The sequence below is a fragment of the Helianthus annuus genome, chromosome 7, assembly GCF_002127325.2.
Source record: "Helianthus annuus cultivar XRQ/B chromosome 7, HanXRQr2.0-SUNRISE, whole genome shotgun sequence".
Classification (NCBI taxonomy): Eukaryota; Viridiplantae; Streptophyta; class Magnoliopsida; order Asterales; family Asteraceae; genus Helianthus; species Helianthus annuus.
In genome coordinates, this window is record NC_035439.2 from 130,694,904 (window position 1) to 130,721,527 (window position 26,624).

General features: G+C 39.2%; 1 protein-coding gene across 1 annotated transcript; it reads left to right on the forward strand.

Moving 5' to 3' along the window:
* The first annotated feature begins 1,114 nt into the window (after positions 1–1,114).
* Positions 1,115–2,753, forward strand: LOC110868551 (arogenate dehydratase/prephenate dehydratase 6, chloroplastic). The gene has a single exon (XM_022117744.2). It carries the CDS (start codon positions 1,324–1,326, stop codon positions 2,581–2,583), a length of 1,260 nt encoding a protein of 419 aa, XP_021973436.1. The 5' UTR covers positions 1,115–1,323; the 3' UTR covers positions 2,584–2,753.
* The last annotated feature ends 23,871 nt before the right edge of the window (positions 2,754–26,624 follow it).

Below are 26,624 nucleotides of genomic sequence, written 5' to 3' on the forward strand. Positions count from 1 at the left end.
ATTGAGGGCGGGGCGGCGATGAAGGAGGACAGGGCGGAGACGAAGCCCGTACCGCACAGCCTAAAGCAACAATTTATTGCTAATTTATAGGTTAGAAATATGAGCGAATAAAACAGCTATGCTACTGAAGTACCTTAATAAATCTTATTTTAACCAAACTTCTAGCACCTATCTTATCAAATCAATCAAATGAAAAGTTTTAACATGTATTTTATTTAGTTTAAATAAAAAGGTATTTTTATCTATATTTATTTGTTCTTTTATCTACAAAAACGTTTATTAAAGGGCGGGCATAGGGCTTTTGTTGTGTTGTTGCCCAATAGTCAAGTGTGGATGCTGGATACATCTCTCTCTGGTTGGTCATTGATTGGGTACTCACACTTTAAAATGGAAATAAATAGTTGAAAGCACCAATAAAGATTCCTTAGTAGTGTGAGCCACCATAATATTTCACACGCTTATATTTTTCTTGTACCAATTTTCTTTGTATTATTTTACCAGAAAAATTGTTACCAACGTTTTCAATCTAAGCCACCTAATATAACAATGAAACATGCTTATACTTTTCTTTACATATTTTACCACAAAAGAAAAATTGCTACCAACATTTTCATCATGGTTAATGACTTGCTATAATGGTTTTAAACATATGTATACACTTGATAGGATCGAGTGATAAAAAATCCGCTTTTATACAAATTTGGTAAGGCTGTTTTTCTTAACTATTTTCAGTTGTTTATAATATACCCACTCGTTATTAAAAAAACTCACAATACTCATCTCATACCTTTCTAACCAATGAGATCAAACAAAATACAGTTTATGCTAAGCATATGCTATTCAAGAGGTTAGACACAAATAAATAAAAAACGACTGAATTCAACCACAACACTACTGCTAAAAGGACTCGAACGTTACAACTACCTTTGGTAAAAACACACCTAGGTAATTTTATTTTTGGGATTGTAATGTGAAAACAAGATCTACTACCAACTTTTACCATTTCTTTCAACACACACATAAGTTTTTTATTAGGTTTGATTATATAATATCAAAATTTGAAAAGTAAAAGCAAAACAATATAAAGTCAAACAAACACTTGCAAGAAGGAAAGAGAGGGGTAGGTGTGAGATTTGACCCAACCACCCCAAAACCAACTCCTCCACCCACATATAAAACCCATTCTTTTCCTCCTCTTCATCCTCAGCTTGCCAGTTCCACCAAGAACATCAAGCAAGCTTCCACTTCTTTCCATCTCTCACACTTTTAGTCCCTCATCTTTCCCCTATTTCCACTTCCACACCCCTCCAAAAACTTCAAAAAATGCAGTGTGTTGCCCCTTCATCAAGTATAGGTTACAAGTCCACAATCGGAACGACGTCGTATAACGTCTTTCACCTGCCCGCTCGGCTCAACCAGCTTAACATCCAATGCGCCGCCGCGCCAGCCACCGCCAACGGCTTCGCATCCGGCGGCATAGGAAAGAGCCGAGCCGACTGGCAAAGCTCGTGTGCGATACTAGCTAGTAAGGTGGAGTCACAACAACAAAACACCGATAACTCCACCGGAGCCGATCAGATAACCGTCGTGAACGGCCACAACAGTTTAGATCTGGTCCCGATCAAAAAGCTACCAAAACCGCTCACAATTGCCGACTTATCACCGGCGCCGTCGCACGGATCTACACTACGAGTCGCGTATCAAGGTGTACCTGGTGCGTACAGTGAAGCCGCCGCCGGAAAAGCTTATCCGAACTGTGACGCCATTCCGTGTGACCAATTCGAAGTCGCGTTTCAAGCGGTGGAGCTTTGGATTGCAGATCGAGCGGTTTTACCGGTGGAAAACTCTCTCGGCGGAAGTATTCACCGTAATTACGATCTGTTATTACGCCACCGCCTCCACATCGTCGGAGAAGTTCAACTTCCGGTTCACCACTGCCTGTTAGCACTTCCAGGTGTACGGAAAGAGTTCATTAACCGAGTTATTAGCCATCCGCAAGCGTTAGCTCAGTGCGAGTTAACTCTAACAAAACTCGGATTAACCGTCACTCGTGAAGCAGTCGACGACACCGCCGGAGCGGCAGAGTTTGTTGCCGCGAACGATTTACGCGACACGGCGGCGATTGCATCCGCACGCGCTGCGGAGCTGTACGGATTGAATATTCTCGCTGACGGAATCCAGGACGATTCAAGTAACGTCACGCGCTTCGTGATGCTAGCGCGTGAACCGATTATTCCACGAACGGATATTCCGTTTAAGACGAGTATCGTTTTCGCTCACGAACAGGGGACGTCTGTGCTGTTTAAAGTGTTATCAGCGTTTGCGTTTCGGAACATCAGTTTGACGAAGATTGAGTCACGGCCGCATCGCAACCGTCCGATTCGAGTGGTCGGTGATGAGAATGTAGGAACTGCAAAGCATTTTGAGTACTTGTTTTATGTGGATTTTGAAGCTTCAATGGCGGATGTTAGGGCTCAAAATGCATTGGCAGAGGTTCAGGAATACACATCTTTTTTGAGGGTGTTGGGGAGTTATCCTATGGATATGACCCCTTGGTCACCATCATCGTCATCATCTCAGTGATTTATTTGTTTATTATGATGTTATTTTTAAAGAATATATATGTTTTTATGTTAATTTTGACAATTTGCCTTTCTTTTTTTGAAGAAAAAAAGGAAGGGTTGATATGTTGGGTAAATATTGTGTCCATTTGAGATATTTTAATAATGAAAGATTCCAATTTGTATTTGTTATCTTACATGTTTGAATCATTTGCCATTATTCTTTTACTTGTTTGTGTTACATGTTTGGGTTACCTACCACTAGAAAAGTAGAAAACTTGTAAGTTTGAGTTGGTTTTGAGTAATAACTACTTAACTAGAATTAAAATATAGCATTTAACTTGGTATAGTTTTTTTAGAAAAGTATTGAATTTTCAACTCAAATGATAGAAGCCGCCTTGATGTAGAAAAACTTGGACTTCCACTGATGGAAGCATTTAGGAGGCGTCTTCTTTACACTCTTGCGGGCGAAGAAAGAATAAAAACCCAGCTGAACCTGCAACTGGTAAAAACGACGAAAGTGCTCAATCGTCAGTTCTATTCCTTGGGACCAAAAACAGTACTCGAATTGACGAACACGAACCATCCCCAGTGGACTCACCTGGGAGATGTGGATCCTATAGTACTCGAGCAAATCAGCCATGAAGACCGTCAATGGCAGCCGGAAATACCCCTCGTGGAAGAAGTCGGCAAATAAAGTCACATAGCTGGAGGAGGCATCGGCAGCAGTCTCTCCCTCTGTCGGATATCGAGCACCATAATCTGCCGGCATACGACAGTTCAACAACAGGGTTTGAAAAGCAGTTTCAGACCAGTTTAGAACCGGCAACACACCGCCGGCGTCAACGTTTTCAGGGTTTTCACCACCGGATGAAGACGGTGAACACATTGTGAATAATGTGTGAGAGATTGAAGAAGAAAGGGCTGAAAAACTCTCCGGAAAACAAGAAACAGTCGTCGAAAAGTTAAGAGAGAAGGAAGAAGATGAAGGTGAAACAGTTGGATTTTCAAAAGTGTGAAACAAAAAACCCTAACAACTCTCCTATATATACCCTTCGCATTTAAGGCAAAGGGTCAGACGTGCAGAATGTGCGTCTTCGCCACCTATTAGCGTTCGCCAGCTGCCAAGCGACGGTTCACTAATGTTTACCACGCGCGCGTGGCCTCCCACGCGTCTGGTGTCACACCCCGATTTCCGGTGGGCCCGGAAGGGTTTAGCCGTGACGGTTGGATACCAGTTACAATTACAGTTAATTAAATAACAATGCAACGGAAGTATTAGGAGTAAAAATAAACATTCATTATATCCAAAGTGTTTAATATTCAAAGTACAAATTGATCAAGATGTTCAAATAAAGCCCACAGCCGGATCGAAGTAAACGGAGCTTAGACATCATAGGCCTTACGCTAGGAGTTGCAAATTTCATTGCTTTTATCATAGCCGACCCGGATTCCCAGCCTAACAGTCAAGGTTCGGTACCTGCAGTTTAGTCTTTTGAAAATACGTCAGCTTTCGCTGGTAAATACAATTAACTAACTCATTTTGAAAATATTTTTTCAAAAATGATTTTATACATAGAGAAATCCGTAGGTAATCATTTAATATTTCTTGTGATTTATTCTTGTCACCAGATTTACATATTTGTCATATGATGGGAACCAGATATCAAAGCCGGTCATTTTCAATGCTAAAATGATTAAGGTACACACCAAAGTTGAATAACATGTCTTACAGTCGGTATGCCTACCCCGGCACATTATTCTGTATGGCCAAATTAGTCTATGAATCGGGACGCCCGGACACAGTACCAATAACCCCCAATCATTTCAGTTATCAAATATAATGGATTAAACCGAGTTCTTACATTTATGAGCAATCATAGGTGGCTCATTTATGTAATACTCGCTCCAAGTGGCGTATCCGCCATACCCCAAGTTTAAAAACTAAAATAAGTTAAGAGTATTTACCTTTTAGCTAGCTTCAAACCATTACCGGTTTTCAAATATAGTAAAAGTTGTATAGACAAAGAACTAAACTCAAGTCCGATTATCTGGGGGGTTCTATAGTCCGGAATGAACAGATTTAGTTCCTTTGACACAACCCGTTACGTAAGAATATGATTAATCGCTAGATTAAGTGTAAATCGATTTGAATGTGGTTTATACCTATCCGAGTGTAAGGACTCATTGGATAATGGTATTTTAGACCAACATTCTGATTTGGAATTATTTAAAATGGTTTTTACCAGTTACGCCTAGTTTATGCGAACTAAGTTTGCATAACTAGTTACGCGCATTAAAACGGATTCGGAAGGTCGAATGGGCTTATGATAAATCTTAGTATCAAAACATATTTTAAGTTGAGTTACGCGCATAAAAACGGGTTCGGAAGGTCGGATGAGCTTATGACAAGTCTTAGTATCAAAACATATTTTACGTCGAAGTATCTACTGATATAAAGTCAGATTATAACTTAGTTTGATTTAAAACCATTAGATTAGTTTATTTGACTACATAAGGGCATTGTGGTCATTTATGAATATAATTTCAAGACTTGTCAATAAACCTATCAAACGGACTGACCATGTAGCATAACTTCAGTGAGTTATGCTTAACAATAACATGGTCATAATACGACTTTAAAACAGCCCTAAACATTGACCAAATGGGTCATAATCAAAAGTCAAAGCAAAAGTCAAACTGCTTGACTTTTGACATAGAATAAGACCCTAAACTGAATTGGACAAGTTGAGCATGTTATAATCAGTTAATATTAGTTATAAAACTTGTATAAGTGATAAAAAACTGAGTTTTAAGTTATAGAACACATTTATGCATTTTAGTCGAAAATTCAAGTTTTATAGAAAAATGCTCAACTTACAATTCGACTAGTAAACGTGATCGGTTGAAGGTATGATTGCAGAGGGATCATACCAATGTTATTATGATCACGATTCACGTAGTAAAGTTCGAACCGAACTTTACTTTGACCAAAATGGTCAGAATCTAGAGTCAAACAGAAAGTCAACTGTTTGACTTTTAGCTTAAAATAATTAAATAAAATGCAAAGGCACTAAAGTAAACACTTACTTGGAAGTGTTTTGGCAGAAAATGAACAGAGAAGGGAGTCCTCTTATCCAGAGGATAGCTTCAAATGAGTTTAGAAAGAAAGATGAGTGACTCGCCAGTATTTCCCCGCTGACAAAAATATTTTTAAAACATGTTTCAGGCGACCTGCTGTAAATCAAGGAAAACGTGCTACGAAGCACTAACAAGCTTGAAGAGGTGGCTCAGTTAAAATAAATAAACATGTTTTAATAAATCAGGGAATTTCCTAGTAAAATTCCTCTATTGTAAATTACGGGGTTATCCGGATTTATGGAATAAAATAATCAGGCATTTTCAAGTTTTTAAAGATCCTGATAAATCTTCCGCTGTCGCGTCAATTAATAAGTACCACGGGTTCCTGTCCCGCGGCTCCTGACCGGGTAAAACCGGGGCTGGGGCCGTGATAGGAAAATGTGGTATCAGAGCCACTGATTTAAGCCAATTAAGTATTTAAAAATACTTAATTTTTCCTGATTGCCATTCTATGGTTATGTGATTCTATCTTGACTATTTGTTAATTTACAGTATGGGTAAGCAAAGAATTTCGGACATCTACCATAAATTAGATAGTTCACCAAAAGATAAGGGAACTTCATCCCAATCAAATTCCTCAAGATACTCAGCAAATACTGAAGAAGGAATATTTGTTCGTAAGGCACAGTTTGAGATACCACTTACCCCTAATAAAAGAAGTCGGATTATTAGAAAAAGTCAAGAGAAAATAACGAAATCATACCCAAAAGAAGTGATGAGTGATAAGGAAACCCAGGAAATAGGCAGTAAACCACCATGGGAAGATGAGTTAGGTGAACAATGGGCAAATCTCTATATGTTAGCCACTGTAGTAGTAAATATTAACCTTTAAACTGCCAACACCCCGACCCAGTATTAGCACCCATATTATCCATAAGCCAGAAACTTTAATATTGTAGTTGTACTAAAATAAATATTTTGTTTCAATAAAATGGTTTATTAAATATTCGTAATTAATATTAAATTTTCTGATTTTATTCTATGATTCTGTGAAAATTTGAATTACAAAATTTAACCTAAGAATTTGTGTGTTTCTTCATAACTGCTAAAACAGCATGAATGAATTGTCTGAACCCCTAGAGAATCTGAATTTCTATCCTGTTAAAGTGGAAGTTTCCAAAGACTTCACTGGTTACATGGCCGATGTGGAGGAACCTATGGAATTTCAAGCTCCACCTCTAGAAAAATCAAAGCCAAAGAAAAGAAGAAGATTTGTAGGCTAGAGGCGTGTACGCAGGAGGAAACCAGCATCTAGGAAAGTTCCCAAAATAGAAAATCCCATTGATAAAGGAAAAGGGATCGAGATTGGGGAAAGTTCTAGGCAAGCATGAATAGAAATTGGGGAAAGTTCTAAGCAAACCAAGGAATTGTCACTGCAAGAGGAATTAGATCGCATACTGGCAAGTTGTGATATCCTTAGGCCTATTAATGAAAACCTCTTCCCTTATCCTGCTGAAACCCAACTTCCAATAAACTTAGAACCAGCCATTCCAGAACCTCTGATCCACACCCAACCTTTAGGAGAAATGGACGAGTGGTGGACCAACGACTGGCAATTTTAAAACCTACTAAATAATCCTTACACCTTTTTCCCTCAGTTTGACCCAGAACCTGCACCAAACCCACCAATGAGTAATGAAAACTTAGCTGAACTCCGCCATTTTGGTGAGGAGCTGGTGAATGCAGGGAACAGGATCCGGGATGTGGGAGAACAAATCTCCTGCAAGTACGACGAGAGAGAACGTCGCTTCTAAAAAATGCCAGCTGACGAAGGATAGTGTGGTTGGAAGGCTGTGGTTGTATAATAACAATAGTAATAAAAATATAACTCTGTAAAATAACTTAAAAATAAAACTTTTGTAAAATAACAGCGTGTATGGATGCCTAATATAATCTATAAGAAAAATGGAAGTCGAGAAATCGACAATTTTGACTACACGTGTTAACCTGATTGTGTGCAATTGTTTTGTTATATTTGATTATTAATTATTTTATGCTAATTATTTATATAAATTAATTATCAGATGGCAAACGCTGGTAATGAACCCGTTAACGAAACTAATCGTTCCGAACAAAACCACGACGATCAGTTTCTAAATAGGCAAGATATCGAGAATATCGTTGCTCAGGGAATAGCCAATGCTATTCCAGAAATACTTGCTGCTGCTCGACATCCAGTTGAACCTCAAATTATTCCTAGCAAACGTACTCATGAAGATAACTTCAGTAATAGTGTAAACGGAGGCGGCAACAATAACAATAATAATGATAATATACTGCAAGCCCCAATTCTCAAAAGAATGAAAGCTGCAATGCCTGGTTGCACTTACAAAGAATTTATTGCCTGTAAACCAGCTGAATTTGCAGGCAATGAAGGGGCGACTGCAGCGCTGTGTTGGTTCGAGAAAACCGAAGCAGTAATTATGATAAGTAAATGTGTCGAGGAAGACAAGGTCATGTACGCGTCGCATCTTTTTAAAGAAGGGGCGCAAGAATGGTGGAATACGATACTTCAAGCCAAAGGAAGAAATATGGCCTATGCCATGAGATGGGAAGAATTTAAGCAGCTAGTGGAAAGAAAATTTTGTCCTGAATACGAAAAAGAACAAATGACAAATAAGTTCCTAAGCCACCGAATGGTGAATGTAGACTGTCGAGGGTATACTTCAACATTCTTCGAATATGCGAGAGTGGTACCTACTCTGGCCTCGCCAGAACCGGTACTTATTTCTCGTTATATTTGGGGATTGATTGGCGAAATTCGAGATATCGTTAAAGCTGCGAGACCACGCACTATTGATGATGATGTGGAATTAGCTAACACCCTAACCGACGGACTGGTACGCACAAGAGAAGAAACCCGACAAAAGGAAGTGGCCCAAAAGATTACCCAAGGATTTCGTGTGGGTAATCGTAGCAATTTCAAGAGAAAAGGAACTGGGCAATCTTCCACTGTTCCATTTTGTAATGCCTGTAAAAGGAAGCATTTTGGAAGATGCAAAGGGTATTGCAACTTCTGCAAAATCCCGGGGCACCAAGAAGAAGATTGCAGAAAGAAGAAAGCAACAGTCTGCTACAACTGTGGAGAAGCTGGACACTTTAGGCCAAATTGCCCAAAACTGGTCAAACCAGCTAATTATCCAGGAAGCCAAACCTGCAGAAGGAACTACCAAGAAAAACGCAAGAGCCTTCCAGTTGACTACCCAGGAAGCCGAACTAATCCCTGACGTAATAGCTGGTACGTTCCTAGTTCACAACGTGTATGCAAAAGTATTATTTGACTCTGGTGCAAACCAAAGTTTTATAAATACTTCATTCTGCCAAGCTCTTAACCTACCTTTAACCAAGCTTAGGCAAATTTTTACGGTAGAAACGGCAGACGGTAATTCTGTTCACATAGATAAAGTTTTGCGAGAAGAAAAGATAGAACTCTTAGGCCATAAATTTTCTGCAAACCTGTTACCTATGAAGTTAGCCGAATTCGATGTTGTGTTAGGAATGGATTGGTTAGTAGCCAACCATGCTCGAATTCTCTGTGATAAAAATGCCATAGAAATACATACACCCACAGGAGAATTAGTGGTGATTACAGGAGATAAGCCACGTAAGCCACTGAAATTCATTTCAGTAATGAAATTGGCCAGTTATTCAAGAAAACAAGAAATGGTGTATATGATTTCAGTAATCATTAACACTAAGGGTAAGGAACTCCAAGAAATTCCAGTAGTATCAGAATACCCAGAGGTATTCACAGAAGAACTACCTGGATTACCACCTGATAGGGAAGTAGAATTTAGAATTCATCTAATTCCTGGAACTACACCGATAGCCAAGGCACCTTATCGGTTAGCACCCACAGAATTGCTAGAATTGAAAAAGCAGTTAGATGAATTACTAAGCAAAGGTTTCATACAACCTAGTTCATCCCCGTGGGGAGTACCAGTGTTGTTTGTAAAGAAGAAAGATGGTTCAATGCGAATGTGTATCGATTATAGAGAATTGAATAAGGTTACAATTAAGAATCGATATCCATTACCTAGGATCGATGATCTCTTTGATCAACTTCAAGGAGCTAGATACTTTTCTAAGATCGACTTACGTTCCGGATACCATCAGTTGAAGGTACAAGAAGAAGACATATCTAAAACTGCTTTCAAAACTAGGTATGGTCATTACGAGTTTACAGTCATGCCCTTCGGACTAACAAATGCTCCTGCAACATTTATGGACATGATGAATAGGATCTGTAAACCGTACCTGGATAAATTCGTAATTGTCTTCATCGATGATATACTTATTTATTCCAAAAGCCAGGAAGAGCATTGTGAGCACCTGCATGCATTCTTAACCTTGTTAAGAAAGGAGAAGCTTTACGCCAAATTCTCGAAATGTGAATTCTGCCTGCAAGAAATGCAATTTTTAGGGCACATGGTGAATCACGAAGGTATTCACGTAGATCCTGCTAAGATAGAAGCAATCACTAAATGGAAGGTTTTGCAATCAGCTATGAAAATTCAAAGTTTTCTAGGATTAGCTGGGTACTATAGGCGCTTTATTAAGGATTTTTCCAAGATAGCTGTACCGCTAACTAAGCTAACCTGTAAAACAGTTAAGTTTGAACGGGAATCTAGACAGGAAGAAGCCTTTAAGGTTTTAAAGCAGAAATTAACAAACGCTCCAATTTTAGCTTTACCGGAAGGAACAGAAGATTTTGAAGTATACGGTGATGCTTCAAAGCTAGGATTAGGATGTGTGCTAATGCAGCGCAAGAAGGTAATTGCGTATGCATCCAGGCAATTGAAAAAGCACGAGGAAAACTATACGACTCATGACTTAGAGTTAGGAGCCATAATTTTTGCCCTTAAAATTTGGAGACATTATCTGTATGGAAGTAAGTTTACTATCTATACAGATCATAAGAGCTTAAGATATATATTTGGGCAAAAAGAATTGAACATGAGACAAAGGAGATGGATGGAAATCCTAATTGACTACGACTGTGATATTCAATATCACGAAGGGAAAGCAAACGTAGTTGCAGATGCCTTAAGTCGTAAGTATCATGAGAAACAACAACGAGTTCGTGCTCTTAGATTAAGTTTACAATTAGACTTAATGGAACAACTGAAAAGCATTCAAGAAACAGCAATCAGGGATGATGCTGAAGGAATTAAGGGAAGAATAAAGGAATTAGAGCAAGGAAGTGATGGAATTTGGAGATTCCACAAGAAAAGAATTTGGGTACCTAAGCAAGGAGAGTTAAGAAATAAGATTTTAAATGAAGCTCATAAATCTAGGTATACCATGCATCCTGGTAACAATAAAATGTACCAAGATTTAAGAAATAATTTATGGTGGATAGGAATGAAACAGGACATAGCTAGATATGTTTCTAAGTGTCTTACTTGTTCACAAGTTAAGGCAGAACACCAGAAACCTTCAGGTCTACTTCAACAATTAGAAATGCCTATATGGAAATAGGAGCTCATAACAATGGATTTTGTTACTAAGTTGCCCAAAACCAGAAAAGGTAATGATGCGATTTGGGTGATTGTAGATCGATTAACCAAATCAGCTCATTTTCTACCCATGAAAGAAACCTTTAGTATGGAAAGGTTAGCAAAATTGTACATCGACGAAGTAGTATCCTTACATGGAGTTCCACTCTCCATTGTATCGGATAGAGATAGTCGTTTTACTTCCCACTTCTGGACAAGTTTCCAGGAAGCAATGGGAACTCGACTAAAGATAAGTACTGCATACCATCCTCAAACGGACGGACAAAGCGAACGGACGATCCAAACACTGGAAGACATGCGTCGGGCATGTGTGATAGATTTTGGTGGAAACTGGGATGATCACCTACCTTTAATCGAATTCTCCTATAACAATAGTTATCATGCAAGCATCGAAACTGCCCCATTCGAAGCACTGTATGGACGAAAATGCAGAACTCCAGTTTGTTGGGCAGAAATAGGAGAAAGTCAACTATCAGGACCTGAAATAGTACAAGAAAATACTGACAAGATCACTCAAATCAAGGAAAGATTAAAGACAGCTCGAGATCGCCAGAAAAGTTATGCCGATAATCGACGCAAGCCACTCGAGTTTCAAGTTGGAGACAAGGTACTTTTGAAAGTTTCTCCTTGGAAAGGAGTAGTTCGGTTCGGTAAGAAAGGAAAGCTGAGTCCAAGATACGTAGGACCATTTCCAGTAATCCAACGTATAGGACCAGTTGCTTGTCGTTTACAACTACCAGAGGAGCTAGCAGGGGTACATGATGTTTTTCATGTATCCAACCTCAAGAAATGTCTATCTGACGAATCTCTGGTAGTACCTTTTCAAAATATAAAAGAAAATGAAAAGTTAAAATTTGTTGAGAAGCCACTGCAAATAGAAGATAGAAAGATCAAGTTTCTCAAACACAAAAGACTAGTATTGGTCAAAGTCAAATGGGATTCAAAGAGAGGACCCGAATACACCTGGGAGCTGGAATCGGAGATGAAGCCAAAGTATCCTCACTTATTTCAGTAAATCTCGAGGACGAGATTTTTTAAATAAGGTGGGGAGGATGTAAGGACTGCCAAAAATGTCCCAAAACGACCCGTAAGTAAAAACCTGGACCCCTGAAACTCTACTGTGCATGAAAAACCAAGAAAACAAAGTTTTTGAGTTTCAGGCGGGCCGCGTAAGGGTTAGCTTAGCCTTACGCGGGCCGCGTCAAAGCTTTGTTGACCGGATAAGCGTTCCCGGTCCACGTGTCATACACGTCGCATGCCTACCGATGACACGCTAACCCTAATCTAAGAATAAATGGCCCTCGCGGGCCGCGTAAGTGTTATGCATGGGTTTACGCGGGCCGCGTAAAACCCATATTTTTGCTATAAATAGCCTGGACACCGAGCTTTCATTCTGTGTCAAAATCAACTTTCAAAAACAAAAATATACTGTCCAAAAGTCGAATTCACTCTCAAAATTAGCGAGGCGCTGCTACGATACCGGGTATTAACTCGATCGCTATTACGATTCAATGTCCGATCGATTAGAACTATCCGATGGATGTTTAAGTGATGCCCACATTAGGGTTTATGCTTTGTCATTCGTTGTAAATTCGATGGATGTTAAGTATCGCACTTTGTCATTCGTTGTGAGGGTTTGTATCTCGTGAGTTATCGTAAATGCTGTATTAGTTACTAACCTAGTTCGTGTGCATTATTGTTTAAACTAGGTTATCAGGCTTATCAGTAGGCTAAACTCTGCCCATATAAACTTGCAATGTGAGTCATTCTCTTTTTATCAACAATGTTTTACAATACTCCAAATTATTTTCAAAGTTATAATTACAGGGATTAAGTCGTGGTTATCTTGAATCACTGGCTAGTGGGGTATTGTGCACATTACTAATTTCTCATGGTTAGGCTAATAAATCCTAACAGTGATAATCGCCACTACTTGGGGAAAGACCCAATAGTGGTATGACCATCGTCACCAGGTGACACGGCGCCAGATAAAAATAAGATAAAAGCCATTGTAATCGCTCTTATGCTGTAATTTATAACTGTGTGTCATTTTATCAAAATGAGTGACTCGCCAGTATTTCCCCGCTGACAAAAATATTTTTAAAACATGTTTCAGGCGACCTGCTGTAAATCAAGGAAACGTGCTACGGAGCACTAACAAGCTTGAAGAGGTGGCTCAGTTAAAATAAATAAACATGTTTTAATAAATCAGGGAATTTCCTAGTAAAATTCCTCTATTGTAAATTACGGGGTTATCCCGATTTATGGAATAAAATAATCAGGCATTTTCAAGTTTTTAAAGATCCTGATAAATCTTCCGCTGTCGCATCAATTAATAAATACCACGGGTTCCTGTCCCGCGGCTCCTGACCGGGTAAAACCGGGGCTGGGGCCGTAACAGTAAGGGTTAAGGCCATGTGGTCCGTAAGGACCTAAGGCGTGCAGGAATTCGGACTGCATATGGACTGTAAGCCGCATGGCTTTGCGGTCCGTGTACGACCGTCAGAAATTGATTTTGTGATTTTCCAAGTTTAGTCCTTGGATTTTCACATCTTTGGTCATTTGTCATAATTAGTCCCTCTGCTTCTCGTATTTGGGATTAGTTGGAGATCCGGAACGCATTTCAGTTAACGCTCAATGAAAATTTCATTTCTCCTTCCCAGATTCGAGATTAGTTGGAGATTCAAAACACGATTCAGTTAACGTGCAGTGTAGGTCCTTCCTCCTTCCACATAGTCGAGATTACTCGGGGGTTTCTCCTTCCTCGTAGACGGGATTAGTTGGAGAATTGGACACGTGTCATCACATAATTTGACGGAATTTTCAGGGTGTTACACCTGGAAATAGACGAACACACTTCCTGCTGCACTTTGCATTTAATGTCTCGGGCAGTGCACCAGTCACAGATATATCACCTTTTCACCAACCAAATCCCACCAACTTCTCACCTGCGGTGCACGAGACTAGTTACACATCAAGTAACTATATACCTTGCACCTTATCTCCACCAACACAACTTGCGTCGGCTGGCGCAAGGCTAGTAGAGAGAACTAGCCATTCTCATCTTTCACCAACAAGATTCAAATATTATATGTTCAACACCAAATCTCATTTGACCAGCAATCAAGATGGTGGACCGCAACACCTCATTCCCACCAATATCCCTTGCGCCGGCCGACGCAAGGCAACTTTTGCTATCAGGAAAACTAGTTTCGGTTTTCTTTTTACTTTGAAACAAATCCCATTTAATCAAAGAAAAACAAAACTCAAATAAACGACCAGTTGATGAACATAAAGCAACAGCGACAGCGTTACTTTCAGTATCAAAGACAACTGATATCTTTTTACTTTGAAACAAATCCCATTTTCAAACAAAAGACCAGTTAATAAACATGAAGCAAGAGCAAAAGGCGATCATGCATTTGGGTTACCAAGGCATACTGCACCGCAATCGCCCGAGTATTTTCTCCAAACTGTTTCAGACAGCACCAAGCACTTATTACATATTTACAAACATAGTCCAACATTCCACCCACCTGCAACTTGTGCATGGAAGCAACAGTGGACTGGGGGGACTTGAAGGGGTATGGTCCCAAATCTTGCACCAGACACAAGCGCAAGTGACCATCACCTTGTTTACTTTCCCACTCGACAAAGAACATGCCTCAGTCCGTGCGGGCGCGCGCGGAACCGGTTTGCTTTCCCACTTGGATAAAGATGAGATTCTCATCTTGTGTATGAAAATGGCTATTTTAGGCAGCATACATAGAATGCGGTGGTTGCTACTAAAGATGGTAATTATGACAATGATCATCACCCAGTTTATTAGTATCATCAGAATCCACATCTTCTACAACTGTCGTGTTACTACATTCCACACATTGCCATGTACAATCCCGCGCGGGCGCGCGCGGGGATGAGGTTGAACGATGCAACCTTCCGAGGCTATAATACGCGCGGGCGTGCGCGGGGACAGCGAAGGAAGTATAGAGTAATGTGTGGATGTGTTGTTCTGAACATGTACAACTTACCCAACACATGTTATGGTCTTGCGCAAGCCTGCAAAACCTACGCGCAAGGACGATATCTTATTATAATGCAAGTGGAACAGTCACTTTGACTTCTATGACCAACCGGTGAGCGGTATGCCTTAACACTAACAACAGCGGTCAGCTGACCGTCTAATACGTGGCTACCCAGCCCACTTACGGAGCTCCCACTTGCATAAAGCTGATGAACAGACTGACAACCAAAGCCAGCAGGCCACGTGTAACACCCCGTGTTTCGAAAGTCAAAGTCAAAGTCAAGATTGAAGTCAAAGGGAGAAAAGATTGCTAATTGCAATTTGTCTCTCCTTGCCCAACCCCTGTTTTGACTTCTTTGACTGTAGTTAGTCTAATTTATGTTTTACGTTAGTTGTATTATGTGGAGTAATCAGTTAAAATCGCAGTAATCGAAGTATATTCATCGATATGAATCGCTTTACGACTTTGAATAGTAGGAAGTAACAATGTGATAAAGCTAATTAAACGCTAATCAATCTAATCTAACCAACGTCGCGCTCACAACTCGAAATACGCATTTTGGTGGTTAATATACGTGTGTGTGCCTTATGTGTTACTTGTGCATGTTTATTTATGTTATGTGTGGTAATCAATCGAATCGCAATTGAACTCATCTCAATCGAATCGCAATCGCAAACCGAATACGAACTAAGGATGATTGTATGTAGATATAGTATGATAATTAGTGGAGAAGAGATAGTGCAAGATATGAGTAGTTGGGATTAAAAGTAATTTGACTAGGAAACATTATCGAATCGCATCGCTCGCAATCGAAATCGAAATATCAAAAACCGTCGCACCGAACACTCGAATCAGACAACTGATCGATCAGGCTACCAGCCGATCGGACTGTTGTCCGATCGGACAGGTTGTCCGATCATGCTGCCCGACCGATCGGCCAGCCATTACCTCTTTTGACATCCTATAAATATCCCTGTCATTGTCAACTTTCTACTTTTGGAAACCTCTGTCCGACCAGCACGCTCAGCTCACCTTTTCCTCGATTTCTCTCAATCCCGGTAAGATTTCGTCCTAAATCTTGTACTTTCTTGATCTACACGCACTCCTACACCTTTCTATCTTTCAAATATTGACTTTTAACCGTGAAATCATCAAGATTCAAGTGTTCTAGGATGATGTCATCATGATGTTCTTGAAGAACTTCATGTTTTGGCTTCAATCCACCAAGAATAACTTGGATCTAGCCGATTTCCACATGAATAAACAAAGAGCTTTCATAGATCTAAACATATACACGGTAAAAAGGATTAGAAGATGGGTTTTCCAACTTTCTTTCAACTCTTTTACACTCAATGCCTTCAAACCGATAGAGACGGAGCTCGTGCCGACTTACTAATCATCCTAGTAGTTGTGCGGTTCAAGATCCGGGTTCTATCTACGAGGTTCACCAATTCCGGGTTAAACGTTAAACAACCGTCCCGAATAGTTCATTGACCGGGTTTGGGTGATTCCTGTCCGATCAGGAGAACCAAGTAAAGACGAGTTTTCTGTTGTTTGACTCGTTCTCAAAATACCTCGATAAAACGACAAACAATCAGAACAACCAAGTGTTAGACGAATAGGCTGATCAAGTCAGGGTGCTAACCGATCGGACTGCTGTCCGAACAGACAGCCAGCCGATCGGACAGTCAGCCGATCGACTGGCCAGCCGATCGGCTAGCACAAGGTCCCACACTTAATCAATTTATCCTCTTGAAGTTGGGTATTAAACGAACTGTTGTTCGATCGGACAACCGTCCGATTGGATTACTCTTCGGATCATGAGATACTATACTTCAACACTTAATCGCTTTTTCAACATGTTCGACACGCTAGGAGTGCCACCCGATTGAACAGCCGTCCGATCAGGTGACACCCTGCTGAGAACTTATCTGCTGAAGTACCTAACCGATCGGGTTGCCGGCCGATCGAACGACCGTCCGATCGATTGACCTGAAAGGTAAAGATACTTCAAGGTTTTCAAATACTACAACAAAAACTTCAAAAGTCAAACCATCATACACAAACACATCCTACTCAAAGGAAGAAAAAATCCACTCGAACAACCATCCAACCGCTGTGAGTATACTCGAACCCTTTTTGCTTTCGCACTTTTGGGTGTTACACACGTTACTTATTCTAAATCACAAACGAACACACTACGCAATATTTAAACTCTAACCATTATCGCATGTATTACGTGACTAAATGAATGTTTGTTGTTATGTTTACACGTGGAATGCTGTCTACCTGCCTTAACGACGATAGTACTATAGTTTGGACTCAGCACCCGCTCATGCGGGGGTTGTTAAGGACAATTACTTGCATGGATTACAGTGGTGATCATGTATTGCGAACTGCCTTGGGCAGTCAACCCGCAGTCATTGGTATCGATAGATCCATGTCGATAATTAACATGCTTCGTTTTCCTCTATGTACGTGTTGGTTATGCGTAAACTATTTCGAACTCTATATGCTATTATTAAACTTGTATGCTCACCTTTACACTATGTGTATTGACTTTTATTTTAACGTATGTGACAGGCAATTAGGATGCTTAGCTGCTAGGAAGGCGAGGCTAGAATAAGCGTCTAAAGCATAGTTGTCTGTAGATCTTGCAGCATGAGTCTCTAGAAGCAGATAAATAATTTCTATATTTAAATCTGAGTTGTCGGAATAGAAATATTTGACTAGATTTTGTCTGTAATAATTTGTTTACTGTTTGAGACATGGTATGGGACATGTTACTTTAAATTGAATAGTAATGATAATTGTTATGGAAACTTCTGGACAATCTGTTTTGCTCAGTGCCGCGCCCCGATGATTCCGCCATCGGTTGGGGTGTGACACCACGTGGCGGCCGTTCCTTCGTGCGCCTGATACAACAGGACACGTGGCAACACCTCCACCGTGCATCTGACACTTCGGCAGCCTACACACCTGCTAGGCCTATGGAAAAGTTGCGAGTTGTCAGTTAGGCCCAAGACCCATCAAGCGGCCCATTAGTCTCTCTCCTTCACTCTTCGGCTATAAATACCAACTTCAAACCAGGTTTGAGGTAATGCTAATCTGCTCACTCAGACTTACTACTTAATCATTTATCTTGCATCCAAAGCAAATACTTATTCTCATGTCGGAGGGTGGTAACAAGGAGCAACCCCCACCCTATTCTCCTTGTTGCGAGTCACGGAGTGTTTCAATGGTATGTGACAGATTCAAGATGATCCGGTCATCGATCGAGGAAAGAAGGGATTTACCCTACCTAACGAGACTTGACCCATGAACTAACCTTCTGGTTAACCACTATTTATTCAGTTACCTACCACTAGAAAAGTAGAAAACTTGTAAATTTGAGTTGGTTTTGAGTAAAAACTACTTAACTAGAATTAAAATATAGCAGTTAAGTTGGTATAGTTCTTTTAGAAAAGAATATTTGAACTTTCAACTCAAATTATGTTTTATAGTGATTTTAATAGATATCTTACTATTCTCTTTCAAATATTATTTTCTATGTATATGGTCATTCTCTATATTTATTTTCAAATAATATTTTTGATTATTTCTACTGTTATATATAAATCATTTAAGTCAAACATTAAACAACTTATATTGTAAAGACCATCATTTAGTATTTATTATATGAAACAGTTTTACTATATTTGGAAATCTATAGACAATATAATCGTTTTTAACTCGCTCGACTTTACGTTTTAGATACGCACATTGGAGTTAACGTTGATAAAATACTCTAACAAGACCAACAATGCTCTTTGTTTGCTAAACATCTAAAGTCCGGAGTTTGCCTTTCCATTTAGTGTTGCAATAACTTACATAAGAAAATTTGTATTTGTGACATATAATTGGGGTGTTCATGAAATTTTGAATTTGTAACATATAATTGGAGTGCTAAAGTGACTATGTTAATGGGTCAAACCCGATGCAAACAATAAAAAAATTACATTAACCCAAACACGACATGAAGCAATCACACCTCAAATGGATTAACCTGAAACTTTTTTTTTTTTTTTTGCATATGAATGCTTTAAAATTACAATTTTACACCTAAAAACACAAATGTATGTTAAATATTTACGCTTAAAAGTAAGTCAACGTTCATTTCTATTTTGACTTTAGTATTTTAAAATAAAATTTTGACCAATTTTAAGTTTTGACATAGCAAAATCCCAAAGAAAAAAATTATAAAAATAATCAGGTTAACCTTTGACCCAAACAAACCGTTTAGCCAAAAGAATAAGTTTCACAAAAGAAAAAAATAACCTATACTTATTAACTTAAACGCGTAAATTTCATGTTAGTTGATTCCGTATTAGAATTCACATGACTAATACAAGGTCTTATGCTTTTGGACTTGCTAAATAGAGCAATACATTAATAATGATACAGGAATTAAATGTTAATACTTAATAGGAAGACATGCTATTAATCTTGAACAAAACTTTAACCTCATCTTAGATGGGTTATAAAAGGCTCGTATTATTGGCACACCTTGAGGAATTGAATCGACACCCTCAATACGCATCGTATAGGCCTATACGATGCGTATTCAGGTTGGTTCAAACTTCTATGTCAGTCAAAGGCTGACAATGTCCCCTTATCAAAAACTAATACGCATCGTATAGGCCTATACGATGCGTATTGAAGGTGTCGATTTACTTTTTTAATTTGGTTAATTTTGCAACGTAGCTTCCTGTCACACGGTAGCTTCCTATCACGCAGTAGCTTCCTGTCACGCAAACGAAGAAGCAACACTTTGGACATTTGTTAGTCTTCAAACATCTAGGAAACATTATTTCAGAATACCCCTGAATTTATGGAAGCTGTAGAATGAGATCCTCCACTGTTGGGTTATCATCTTTCAACCTCAGTTTCCCTAAATTTATCGATTCTGTTTTTCAATGGGGATGTAATGCAATGATTCCTTTCTATTGAATAGACAGACACTTGCTTCATAGGACTCACTTGAATCGTCTCAGATGTGATAACAGTACGTTTAGCATCTGTGCCTGCTTGAATTGCAGAAAGCAAAGGATAACGAAGATGAACATTGTATTTATCACGAAAGTACTGAACAGCCGAGAGAACAGCTCCGGTTTCATCAGTTGCATTTGGAACAAGAAGTCCAACAATTCGTTCATTATCTGTTGTTGTCTCAACAATATGAATGCATGCAACGAATATCTACAATCCAATTAACGCACATTATGTGTTTCAAATCAAGGGTCCCATCATTACAACCATTTGTTTGAAAATGGCCAGGAGAGTTGAAAAAACTGCAATTGGAATTGATCTTGGAACAACATACTCTTGTTACCATATGACACATGATAAAAGCGCTTCTCTAGATAATATGGGATTATGTTCTGCAAATTGGGAACCACATATTTGCTTCAAGATTTACGTCTGATGTCCAAGTTTGATCACATTTGACTTCATCTGCGGCAGTCCAATGACTTTCTTCCCACGTGTCTGTCACACCCTGGCTTTGCGGAAGCGTGGGTTAATTTGGTGTGACTTCTTAATACCATAGCTTAATCACAACCAAGCTATATGAATTTAAAATCTTGCAGATCATCCATTGATTAAAGTCTTAAAAACAAAATACCACAACATTGTTTTAAAATGCAGACACATGCATCGAGTTTACAACACTACAAAATAAAAACATTGTTCTTAAGACACAACCACAACATAAATTAAACACCGTTTAAGACTTGCGACTCGTCCAGTTAAAAGTCGCAATCCCTAAACGAGGATGATCCCATAACTCTAACGCAGCGTAAAAACGTAGCATACCGTGCCAGATCCTTAGTTCCCTGAAATACATGTAAGTTGGAAAAATCAACAAAAATTGTTGAGCGAGTTCATGTGTAGTGAGTAAGTAAAACCTTTGTAAGTATAAAAACCCTGGTATGTAGCAAATAAGGAAATAAAGAGATCACCAATGGTTTGCAAGGCCATTGATATGTGTGATGTGCAGTAGGAAGACTCAAACCTAGCAGATTTTTGCGTCGGGTACCAAGTCACCCCGAGGTCCGTTCTGTTGGGCCTGGGGCTGGGCTCACTACACCCAGATAGATCTACCGCTACTGTCCCTCGGTCCTACAATGAGGACTAATGGCCTTCAGTTCCCGCCTACCCACTCACATGATCTAAGTAGTAACCCTCCTTACACTAATCATACCATGTGTAAAAGTACTCGTAATCATAGTAACATGTATTTCACCCCCGCAGTTTAAAAACTGAAACAGTTAAGAGAAAAGGGGGACATGAACTCACCGAAGTGCGTCTCTAACTAGAAATCTCCCAGTCAACCTGCTGTGCGACGACCTACACGTACTAACTTCTATTAGACGGACGGCCGTGCCTTAGCTTAAGGTTTAAGTTTTTGGGAAATAGTTAGACAACTATTTCGTGATTACACTTCGTAATTATTTGATAAATATATTCCTTCCCAAGGATGGGGGTTTTAATACATGTGCGTTTATGTATCTTCAAAATATATTATTAAGTCTCACTTAAAATATATTTTAATTCTTTCTCCAAAATATAAATATTTTTCCCAAAAATATTATATTTTATTCCATATGATTTTCCAAAATAATACTTTTATCAAAATACGCGTTTAAGAGTATTTTTTTGAAAATACGTAAGTTACGGTTAAAGTTCGGGTGGTAATAATAATAATACCGGTGTAACTTAAATATTATGAAGGCATTCGTATTATTTTGGAGTTGTTACTTTTCAGTGTATACGAGTTATATTATTTTTACTCTAAAAATAATATTTGTATAGTTCACAAAATAATCATAAAAATCTCACAAGTGTTACTACGAAAAATATATACTAAATATATATTTTTAGCAAGTCTTATTTTTGAAAATCCCACCTCCGACACTTGGTTGTTTTGTGATAAAATCATGGCGAAATTTATTTGGGAAAGCAAGTTAAAAATTATATTCATAACACTTGTTGTAAAAATATTTTCCAAGTGTTATATTTCTGGAAAGAATTCGCCAGAGTTTCCTCTGTAACTGGAGGTGGCCACGCTTACAAGCGTATCATTTTCTTTTCAAAACTCAATCAACAATTTTCTCAATATCAACAAACAATATTTCAACATCAAACTAGTAAAAAATATACATAAATCGCAAACAAATGAACTTGTGGGTTATGTAAAAGTGTGTGTGGTAACCTTCCATTAATTTTAGTAGATCTTTCTATCTTTGTAAATAAAATTGGTTTCTTGAAAATCTTATTTTTAAAGAAAGTGGAAGTTTACAACTTCTTGGTCAAAAATTATAAAAATAATTCTTTGTTAAAACCTTTTGTTACACAAGTGTCTACACACTTGTTTGTTCACAAAACACCTTTGTTTCAAGAAAGATCCGGCTTCTAAACATGATTTCATTTGACACTTGGTTCTTCGAAAATACCACTTGTAGATCTTTAGATCTACTAGTTTAGAACTTCATTTGTTGGATCTGAGTTTGATTCTGATTGTATTTTGTGTTTGTAATTAAAATGAAAATGGATGAGTGTGCAGCGAAATTATGATGAAAACAAACTTTGCATACAATCAAACGAGAGTAATACTTTGATCAAACATCTTTTCACAATGAATTAGAAGATTAAATTTATTTCAATAACGATTACAATGATTGATGAATGAATGCGAACTCCCCCTCAGCCAGAGCTCAGTTGTTTGTTCGTGCAAAGAAGACGATGATGCAAAAGAGCTAATAGAACAGTACAAAGTACTGATCTATTTATAGGCACTTGCAAACCACTGAGCATCTTAGCTGACGTCACCATGAAAGTGACATCTAACCTCCTAACAAACTCTAACCTGTGATCTATACAAATACTGCTATGTTACCTACTGCTATTACATTGCATTACAAAACATACTATTGATCAGCTGCTGCAACCTTCCACTGCTGTGCACCCAGCAGTACTTGTCCGGATCGGCAGTGCTTGACTCAAAGCAGTAGATTGAATCTGCAGGGCTTTAGTCTTTCATCAGGTCTTTACTTGAGCAGCAGTTGTAGGTCAGCATTTTGCAAGATCAGCAGATAGTAGGTCAGCAGATGTTGAAATCATTTTCAAGGGGAGAGATTTGTATGTAATCATCTGCTTATTCTGGATCCACTGCTCTGATCCAGTTTTGGCTTTAATTATCTGTTCCTCTGATAGGGTTCAATCCCAACAATCTCCCCCTAGAACAGATAATGCCAAAACTCTTCATTATTGTGGACATTTATTGCCTCATCAACAGTTCCCTTATCTGTCCTTTAAATTGTAGTTCAAAGTCAAGGGCATCTGTGTCTTCATCATCCCTGCTAAGTGGAAGATCAAGGAGATCCTGCAAATCTTCAAGACTCAGGCCAAGAGCTTGTTCCCTTGATATTTTCTCTACTTCTCCACTAGACCTGAGCAAAGTCAATACGCATGTCTGTTTGTCAGTTTCTCACTTTTGTATTTTTGAGCCTGGTGGGTTTCTTGGGAGATGTTTATTTGCAGAGGTATTTGGTGAGGCTGGCCTATTCATAACTGGCTGACCAGCATTTGCAGTTTGATCCAAACCAAGAGTTTCTACGATCATTTTCTTTATGCCTTCTTTTACAAGGTCATCTCCTTTTATCATCTCTTGGATGGTTTCAGCTCCCAACTGTTTGTGTGTCCTTTTATAGATGGCACCACCAGTTGGAGCAGTGGTTCTCCTGATTTGCAGCTTTGATGGTCTTTTTGAAACCTCAGCTTCAGGATAGTCAGGCTTTTGAGGAACTTTTGGATCTTTCTTTCTTAATTCCTCCAACCTTTTGTAGGTGATCCTGACCACATCTTCTTTCCATCTAGCAATTTGTCTTTTGTTTCCATATTCAGCAGCAACCAGTTCTTCTTTCATTCTTTTCAGTTCTACCTGTTTGTCAGGTACATTCTTTCTAAACTTTGCCCAGTCAGGAGGAGTGTGAGTGACTTTCCTTTTTATCATGTCTTGAATTCTTGCTGCTTCATTTTCAAGCTCAGGAACAGTCCACTCTTTGTACATGTATCTCTCTCCTTTGTACTTCTTGTGAGCCATAATGCTTTCAATGTAGTCTTTCTTCAAAGTTTCAGCTGCTCTTTCTGAAATTTGTTGACTGACATTTTTGGCAAATTGTTCTAGGGAACTGACTTGTGTGAGCAGATATTGATAGTTTTTAGAAATTTCTTTGTCAGATTTCCCTCGTGTGCTTCTTTTTGAGATATCCTCTGCTTGCTTGGCCTTGATCTTCAAATATTCATCAACATTTTTAGGCCAGGGATATCCTCTTATTGATGGCAAACTCCTTTTGGCAGGGTCATCCTCATAGTAAAAAGATTTTATTTCTTCTCTAACAGCTGCTAGTTCAAGAGGAAACTGAACACCTGCAGGAGGTAAGGGCTTGTGCATTCGAACTGAAGAGAAAGTAACTGGTTTTGGTATTGTGACAAGAGCTAAAGATTTTGAAGATGTTTGAGATGGTGGAGTGTCATCATCTTTGAGAATTAGCCTTCTCCTCTTTGTTTGAAGAGGGGCTGATGATGTTTTGGATGGAACAGTGGTGGTGGATGTAGTGGCAGTGATTTGTGATTGACTAACAGTTGTTGAAACAACTGGTGTTCCAACCACTGTTGTCTTTACAGCAGATGTTGTAACAACTGCTGTCTTCTGCCTTTTGGCAGGAGGTGATTTTGTTTTTGGTGGTGATGGTGATAAGGCAGTGGATGTAGTGTGTGTTGAAGTGGTGTGTGTTGAAGTGGGAGCAGATGTTGAAACCACTGAAGTACCAACAGTAGTGGGTACAACAGGAGTTACAACAGCTGTTTTAGGTGGTGGTTTTGGAACACACTTTGAACGTCTGGTTGGAATGGATTTGGGTAGCCTTACTTTTCTTGTAGGCTTCTTCTTTTCATCAACAAGATTTTCATCATCTTTTGACCCTGAAGTACCCTGATCCGGATAATTCACCCTGGCTTTCCTTTTGGCCTCTCTATCCCTTTTTACACTTGCAATTGCTTCTGCCAGTGCATTTGTGGTCACATCAATTTTCTTGCTTCCATCTGGCAGAGGGATCTGTTTGGTCATGTTTGCATTTTCTGGTTCAATGTAGAGACCATCCTCTATTCCCTTCTTTTTCCACTCCTGAATTTTCTCCCCCTTTTTGGCATTATCTGGGGGGAGTTGATCAATGAAGAGAACTGTTGGAGGAGCAGTGCCAGTGGTGTGCAAGATCAGAGTTTTGAGAGCCTTTAGATCAGCCTGAGTGTTCTTGAACCTTGACTCCATTGCATTTCTCAGCTGTTGAACATGTTTTTCATGTTGCTGATCTGCTATTTGTGCTTGATGATGGAGAAAAGGTTGAAATAGCGGTGGATTGCATCTTTTGAGTTTTCAACACCTGCTGTAGCATGTTTTTAAGATCTGCAACAGGTGTATCCAACTTTTCAATTTGTTCTGTCAAATCCTGATATTTTAAATCATCACCTAATTTAATGGGATCATCTGATTTCCCACTAACAGTGGTTTTATCAGTGGTAGAGGTAGGGAGTATACTCCAAACATTAACCACTGATGCCCCTTTTTCTTGGTACTGGGGTCTTCTGCCTTCAACACTTGACAACCTTTTGATGTTGCCAGTAGGATAAATAAATCCACTGGTGGTTGGCAGAGGTGCTATAAAAGGAATTGCCTCCAAGGAAGTCTTATTGATGTAACCACTATCCAACTGTAAACCAGTGGGTTCAACAGTTGTAGTGGCTGCTTCACTTGGATGACCACCAAGAGTTACTTGTAACTCAAGGGGTGTAACCTCCTCAGGTTGTGTTGGTGGGTTAGCAAGGAATGATACATCAGGCTCAGTCAGTTGTTGAGGCATATTCTCATTAACAGGTGATTGAGAAGGACTGAGTAATGCCTGGTTCAAATCTATTGCATCCAACAAAAGTTGTGTTTTTGGTGGAATTGTGGATGTGAGGATGTGAGGTGGGGTGTAGAAAGAGAATTTGCCTCGGGCATTGGGCTGTGGATGATGGAAACGAGTGTTTCCAGAGCATCATAATGTGGTGGCCCTATGTGTACAACCTGTTCTTTTTGTGAAGAAGCAGGAGGAGTTTTGGTTATGGGTTGAGATATTTGTACCAACTGCTGTGAGGAAGTAGCAGCAGTGGTTTCTTGTGACATTTATGTTGTCACAGGCAGTAGCTCTGGTATCTCATCCTCCAGAGTTGCCGTTTTGATTGGTTTGGGGGGTTTTTGATTTTTCTTTTTGTTTGGCTTTTTGGGATTTGTAGGTGTG

Coding starts and splice junctions, on each gene's coding strand:
- LOC110868551 (XM_022117744.2), top strand. CDS start 1,324: ATGCAGTGTGTTGCCCCTTCATCAAGTATAGGTTACAAGTCCACAATC.